This window comes from Stigmatopora nigra, chromosome 21 (genome assembly GCF_051989575.1).
Source record: "Stigmatopora nigra isolate UIUO_SnigA chromosome 21, RoL_Snig_1.1, whole genome shotgun sequence".
Classification (NCBI taxonomy): Eukaryota; Metazoa; Chordata; class Actinopteri; order Syngnathiformes; family Syngnathidae; genus Stigmatopora; species Stigmatopora nigra.
This window is the reverse complement of record NC_135528.1, coordinates 9,349,185-9,355,778: the sequence shown is the minus strand read 5'-3', so window position 1 is coordinate 9,355,778 and position 6,594 is coordinate 9,349,185. Positions and strand designations below refer to the sequence as shown.

Here is a 6,594-nt window from a genome sequence, read left to right as displayed (position 1 = left end):
ACAAGCATAACTGAGCTGCGATGAAGATGTTGTTTAGATTTTGGAAACGGCGGTTGTAAAAATCAAAAAACATTTCCCAAGTTGATTGAAAATATTGACTCTTTTTAATTTAGGCAAATGCATACAAGTGCAGAAATGAGCAAACCATCACCCAAGCCAGCTGCATTTATAAATGAATGAATGCACGGATTGAATTATTGAACGAATGAAGAGAGCTCCTGACACCAAAGGCCGTCTGGCAGAAGGAATGACAAAGGAGGCATTAGCATATTTGTGACCGGGCGAACCACATGAATTTGCGTACTCCCAAATTTCCCAGATGTTGTCTAGTCTGAATGCTGGTGACCGATGGCACGCAGGCGTTTTCCAATCTTTTTTAGCAGGAAGTCTATGAAGTCCAGGTGGCATTGGTTCGGACGCCCAATGTGCTCACCCAGATGCTTCAGATGATGCCTGATTTCGCCCAAGTGGTGACGTATGAGGTCCCGATGGTAGTCTATGCACACTTGTCGGTGTCTAGGTGGGCAGGTAGGTTTTGGTCGTGGTGGTCCAGGTGTTGGGCGTGGTGGTCCAGGTGTTGGTCGTGGTGGTCCAGGTGTTGGTCGTGGTGGTCCAGGTGTTGGTGGTGGTGGAGTAGGTCGTGGTGGTCCAGGTGTTGGTGGTGGTGGAGTAGGTCGTGGTGTTCCTGGTGTTGGTCGTGGTGGTCCAGGTGTTGGTCGTGGTGGTCCAGGTGTTGGTCGTGGTGGTCCAGGTGTTGGTCGTGGTGGTCCAGGTGTTGGTGGTGGTGGAGTAGGTCGTGGTGGTCCAGGTGTTGGTGGTGGTGGAGTAGGTCGTGGTGTTCCTGGTGTTGGTCGTGGTGGTCCAGGTGTTGGTCGTGGTGGTCCAGGTGTTGGTCGTGGTGGTCCAGGTGTTGGTCGTGGTGGTCCTGGTGTTGGTCTTGGTGGTCCAGGTGTTGGTCGTGGTGGTCCAGGTGTTGTTGGTGGTGGTGCAGGTGTTGGTGGTGGTGGAGTAGGTCGTGGTGGTCCTGGTGTTGGTCGTGGTGGTCCAGGTGTTGGTCGTGGTGGTCCAGGTGTTGGTCGTGGTGGTCCAGGTGTTGGTCGTGGTGGTCCAGGTGTTAGTGGTGGTGGAGTAGGTCGTGGTGGTCCAGGTGTTGTTGGTGGTGGTCCAGGTGTTGGTGGTGGTGGAGTAGGTCGTGGTGGTCCAGGTGTTGTTGGTGGTGGTGGAGTAGGTCGTGGTGGTCCAGGTGTTGGTGGTGGTGGAGTAGGTCGTGGTGGTCCTGGTGTTGGTCTTGGTGGTCCGGGTGTTGTTGGTGGTGGTGCAGGTGTTGGTGGTGGTGGTCCAGGTGTTGGTGGTGGTGGAGTAGGTCGTGGTGGTCCTGGTGTTGGTCGTGGTGGTCCAGGTGTTGGTCGTGGTGGTCCAGGTGTTGGTCGTGGTGGTCCAGGTGTTGGTGGAGTAGGTCGTGGTGGTCCAGGTGTTGTTGGTGGTGGTCCAGGTGTTGGTGGTGGTGGAGTAGGTCGTGGTGGTCCTGGTGTTGGTCGTGGTGGTCCAGGTGTTGGTCGTGGTGGTCCAGGTGTTGGTCCTGGTGTTGGTCTTGGTGGTCCAGGTGTTGGTCGTGGTGGTCCAGGTGTTGGTCGTGGTGGTCCGGGTGTTGTTGGTGGTGGTCCAGGTGTTGGTGGTGTTGGAGTAGGTCGTGGTGGTCCTGGTGTTGGTCTTGGTGGTCCAGGTGTTGGTCGTGGTGGTCCAGGTGTTGGTCGTGGTGGTCCGGGTGTTGTTGGTGGTGGTGCAGGTGTTGGTGGTGGTGGTCCAGGTGTTGGTGGTGGTGGAGTAGGTCGTGGTGGTCCTGGTGTTGGTCGTGGTGGTCCAGGTGTTGGTCGTGGTGGTCCAGGTGTTGGTGGAGTAGGTCGTGGTGGTCCAGGTGTTGTTGGTGGTGGTCCAGGTGTTGGTGGTGGTGGAGTAGGTCGTGGTGGTGGTGGAGTAGGTCGTGGTGGTCCAGGTGTTGTTGGTGGTGGTCCAGGTGTTGGTGGTGGTGGAGTAGGTCGTGGTGGTCCAGGTGTTGGTGGTGGTGGAGTAGGTCGTGGTGGTCCTGGTGTTGGTCTTGGTGGTCCAGGTGTTGGTCGTGGTGGTCCAGGTGTTGGTCGTGGTGGTCCGGGTGTTGTTGGTGGTGGTGCAGGTGTTGGTGGTGGTGGAGTAGGTCGTGGTGGTCCAGGTGTTGGTCGTGGTGGTCCAGGTGTTGGTCCTGGTGTTGGTCTTGGTGGTCCAGGTGTTGGTCGTGGTGGTCCAGGTGTTGGTCGTGGTGGTCCGGGTGTTGTTGGTGGTGGTGCAGGTGTTGGTGGTGGAGGAGTAGGTCGTGGTGGTCCAGGTGTTGGTCCTAGTGTTGGTCGTGGTGGTCCTGGTGTTGGTCTTGGTGGTCCAGGTGTTGGTCGTGGTGGTCCGGGTGTTGTTGGTGGTGGTGCAGGTGTTGGTGGTGGTGGTCCAGGTGTTGGTGGTGGTGGAGTAGGTCGTGGTGGTCCTGGTGTTGGTCGTGGTGGTCCAGGTGTTGGTCGTGGTGGTCCTGGTGTTGGTGGTGGTGGTCCTGGTGTTGGTGGTGGTGGTCCAGGTGTTGGTCGTGGTGGTCCAGGTGTTGGTCGTGGTGGTCCTGGTGTTGGTCGTGGTGGTCCAGGTGTTGGTGGTGGTGGAGTAGGTCGTGGTGGTCCAGGTGTTGGTCGTGGTGGTCCTGGTGTTGGTCGTGGTGGTCCTGGTGTTGGTCGTGGTGGTCCTGGTGTTGGTGGTGGTGGTCTAGGTGTTGGTGGTGGTGGAGTAGGTCGTGGTGGTCCAGGTGTTGGTCGTGGTGGTCCAGGTGTTGGTCGTGGTGGTCCAGGTGTTGGTCGTGGAGGTCCAGGTGTTGGTGGTGGTGGAGTAGGTCGTGGTGGTCCTGGTGTTGGTCGTGGTGGTCCAGGTGTTGGTCGTGGAGGTCCAGGTGTTGGTCGTGGAGGTCCAGGTGTTGGTCGTGGTGGTCCTGGTGTTGGTCGTGGTGGTCCTGGTGTTGGTCGTGGTGGTCCTGGTGTTGGTCGTGGTGGTCCTGGTGTTGGTCTTGGTGGTCCTGGTGTTGGTCGTGGTGGTCTAGGTGTAGGTCGTGGTGGTCCAGGTGTTGGTCGTGGTGGTCCTGGTGTTGGTCGTGGTGGTCCTGGTGTTGGTCGTGGTGGTCCTGGTGTTGGTGTTGGTGGTCTAGGTGTTGGTGGTGGTGGAGTAGGTCGTGGTGGTCCAGGTGTTGGTCGTGGTGGTCCAGGTGTTGGTCGTGGTGGTCCAGGTGTTGGTCGTGGAGGTCCAGGTGTTGGTGGTGGTGGAGTAGGTCGTGGTGGTCCTGGTGTTGGTCGTGGTGGTCCAGGTGTTGGTCGTGGAGGTCCAGGTGTTGGTCGTGGAGGTCCAGGTGTTGGTCGTGGTGGTCCTGGTGTTGGTCGTGGTGGTCCTGGTGTTGGTCGTGGTGGTCCTGGTGTTGGTCGTGGTGGTCCTGGTGTTGGTCGTGGTGGTCCTGGTGTTGGTCTTGGTGGTCCTGGTGTTGGTCGTGGTGGTCTAGGTGTAGGTCGTGGTGGTCCAGGTGTTGGTCGTGGTGGTCCAGGTGTTGGTCGTGGTGGTCCAGGTGTTGGTCGTGGTGGTCCTGGTGTTGGTCGTGGTGGTCCAGGTGTTGGTCGTGGTGGTCCAGGTGTTGGTCGTGGCGGTCCTGGAGGCCCAGTTGGCGGTCCTGGAGGCCCAGTTGGCGGTCCTGGAGGCCCAGGGGGCGGTCCTGGAGGCCCAGTTGGCGGTCCTGGAGGCCCAGTTGGCGGTCCTGGAGGCCCAGTTGGCGGTCCTGGAGGCCCAGTTGGCGGTCCTGGAGGCCCAGGGGGCGGTCCTGGAGGCTCAGGGGGCGTTCCTGGAGGCCCAGGGGGCGGTCCGGGAGGCCCAGGGGGCGGTCCAGGAGGCCCAGGGGGCGGTCCTGGAGGCCCAGGGGGCGGTCCTGGAGGCCCAGGGGGCGGTCCTGGAGGCCCAGTTGGCGGTCCTGGAGGCCCAGTTGGCGGTCCTGGAGGCCCAGTTGGCGGTCCTGGGGGCCCAGTTGGCGGTCCTGGGGGCCCAGTTGGCGGTCCTGGAGGCCCAGGGGGCGGTCCTGGAGGCCCAGGGGGCGGTCCTGGAGGCTCAGGGGGCGTTCCTGGAGGCCCAGGGGGCGTTCCCGGAGGCCCAGGGGGCCGTCCTGGAGCCCCAGGGGGCCGTCCTGGAGCCCCAGGGGGCCGTCCTGGAGCCCCAGGTGGCCGTCCTGGAGCCCCAGGTGGCGGTCCTGGAGCCCCAGGTGGCGGTCCTGGAGGCCCAGGTGGTCGTCCTGGAGGTCCAAGTTGCTCTTCGTTAGGTGTGGGTACCATTCGCCGAGACCTAAGTAACGGCTGGGTTTCCCCTGCTTTTCCAGTATTTTTCTGTGTTTGGCCAGGTGCTAGTACCAGACTGGGCCATTGTTGCTTTATGGAAAATTCACTTGAGCTGTTGCTCTGAAAGGGTGCACTGCTTACTCCTGTCACAGATGGATTATGTCCGTGTTATCAGAGGATTTTTGTTGCCAGTCATTTATTATTAATGATTTATGATCTAGTCTTACCAGTCAGCAAAAGGACAACCGTGAAGATCTTTAGAGGTGCCATTGTTGTATGTACTGTAAGAGATGCAAAACAGAACACATCTCACCACTGAGAACAATCGGTATAGACAGATATAGCTCTTTTATTTCCGTGTATTCAGTTCCTATTCTATAACTCTACTCTAGGTACAGTGGTAGGTACCTCGCCATATACGAGCAATTTGAGATACGAGGAACGGTCTCTCTCCCCACAACTGCCTCGTGTAATGTATCACCGAGCACTGCCTTTTGTGAGGACATTTGTCCGCGTCATTTTGGGAATATTTTAAAGGGAAGACAAAAGCAAACAACCCTCGCTCCATAGCTTGCGTCTGTAAGTCAAGGTGGAGGCGGGGCCAATAGAGAAGAAAGGCATCAAAATGTCAAACAAAATGACACTTAAGTTTAGTGTAAGGTTGGATGACATTTATTTTTGATTGTGTCTGCAAGGTAACCCAAACGTTTGTGAAATTGGATTGACACCCGTCCGTGTTTTAGGGTGTAGCATTAAAGATTGTAGAACCACACTAAGCTAATTCAATGTAAAACATGCATCTTCATATCAAAATCCAAATGCTTCTATAACCAATCAATTTGTAAGTAGAGGTACCGCTTAGTGTTAGTATTAAATTAATGTCACCAACAGTGAAATGGGATTCAAACTTTTTTTTCTGGCATTTTTCTGCAAAGAAAACGACAACCAACCAATCTCTCGAATGCAGTAAAATACCCCAATTGATTGGATGCTTTCAATTAAAAATTAAACTGAAGTCATTGTTAATTTTGACCTGTCTTTTTCCCTATCAATGTGACTGTTAATTGCAAGAATGATGCTATTCACAATCAAGTTTTGAATGGTTCCTCATCTGCAATAATTGTTAGCGCTAAGCAAATGTTGACATTCAAACGTTTTCTAACTGAACCACTAAAGACAAAATGTCAGGTAACCTTTATGCTCCTCGCATCCAATAGTAAAAAAAAAAAAACCCTTGAGTCGCGTGCATATCTACTTTCGACCCGATGCAATCTTTTTCACGCAATTCCTGCAAAAACGAAAGATTTCCAGTAAAAAGACTTAAAGATGGAGAATCTACTCACCAGCTTCAGTCAGGTTGTCATACTGGGTTCTCCCGTTGGTATGGAACCCGCTCACGTTTGTTGTTAAAGACGCAATGAATATGTCAAGTCACTTTGTCCTGTCCCTTTTATGGGTGACAAGTTTCTTAAGGTGGGGTTGCTGGAATTACATTCTATGATGCTGTACTCGTCAAGCCACAATGCCACAATGTTCCTCAATCTATTAAATCAATTAATTGAGTCATTTAAAACATGGAGCCAGATCAAAGGCGACCATTAAGATTTCCATGTTTCATTTCATTGGTATTTTTCTTGTTTTTATCCTTACGCCTAGCAACAGCTAACTCGCTACTTTAGGTGTTATTTCTTTGTCCATTGACAGCAATAGTCATCCAATCTATTATGGATTAATGAATGGTCACATTGGACTGGAATGGACGTCTACCGATCAATGGCAAGCAATGAATTAAAAAAAAAAACAGTAGCACTGGTCATTTCTGTTGTATTCAATTATCCTTTTTCTGTCAACTTTAAAGGTACTATCACCTGTAGATGTCCAATCCACTTGAAATGGAAGGTTTGCTATGTTATGGTAAGCAGCTAGCAAATAGCAGATACATTTGTTACATTCATAAAATCATCTATATTACAAAATGATGCTAGTTTTCACATCCTTTTAATGTTAATGGGAACGCGCGACACCCCTACCAATATTTTGCTGGGGGTGATGAGAGGTAAAAGTTTTTACACCAGTAGTACACACCCAGTTATTTTGTAGTTATCATTGAACTTGAAAATCAGCTGGTCAAATGTACATTTTCTGGAATGTCCTCAGACGTTCATCAAGGTGTGTCACAACTGTATCGGTTTGTTTTTTTTTTAATGCTAATTTCTTTTCTTCC

General features: G+C 53.4%; 1 protein-coding gene across 1 annotated transcript; it reads left to right on the top strand.

The window, feature by feature from the left end:
* The first annotated feature begins 437 nt into the window (after positions 1-437).
* Positions 438-6,176, top strand: LOC144215213 (uncharacterized). Its single transcript, XM_077744047.1, has 9 exons — positions 438-528; positions 710-909; positions 1,504-1,683; positions 1,789-1,833; positions 2,056-2,349; positions 2,665-2,811; positions 3,196-3,255; positions 3,680-4,002; positions 4,044-6,176. The coding sequence occupies exons 1-9, from the start codon at positions 438-440 to the stop codon at positions 4,492-4,494; spliced, it is 1,791 nt and encodes a 596-aa protein (XP_077600173.1). The 3' UTR covers positions 4,495-6,176.
* Positions 6,177-6,594: the final 418 nt, after the last annotated feature.

Bases quoted from the DNA above. Each gene is read 5' to 3' on its own strand.
- LOC144215213 (XM_077744047.1), top strand. From the start codon at position 438: ATGCTTCAGATGATGCCTGATTTCGCCCAAGTGGTGACGTATGAGGTC. The intron at 1,834-2,055 runs GGTGGTCCTGGT...GGTCCAGGTGTT, and splicing joins GTGGTGGTGGAGTAGGTCGT to GGTGGTGGTGGAGTAGGTCG. The intron at 3,256-3,679 runs GGTGGTCCAGGT...GTGGTGGTCCAG, and splicing joins GTGGTCCAGGTGTTGGTCGT to GTGTTGGTCGTGGCGGTCCT.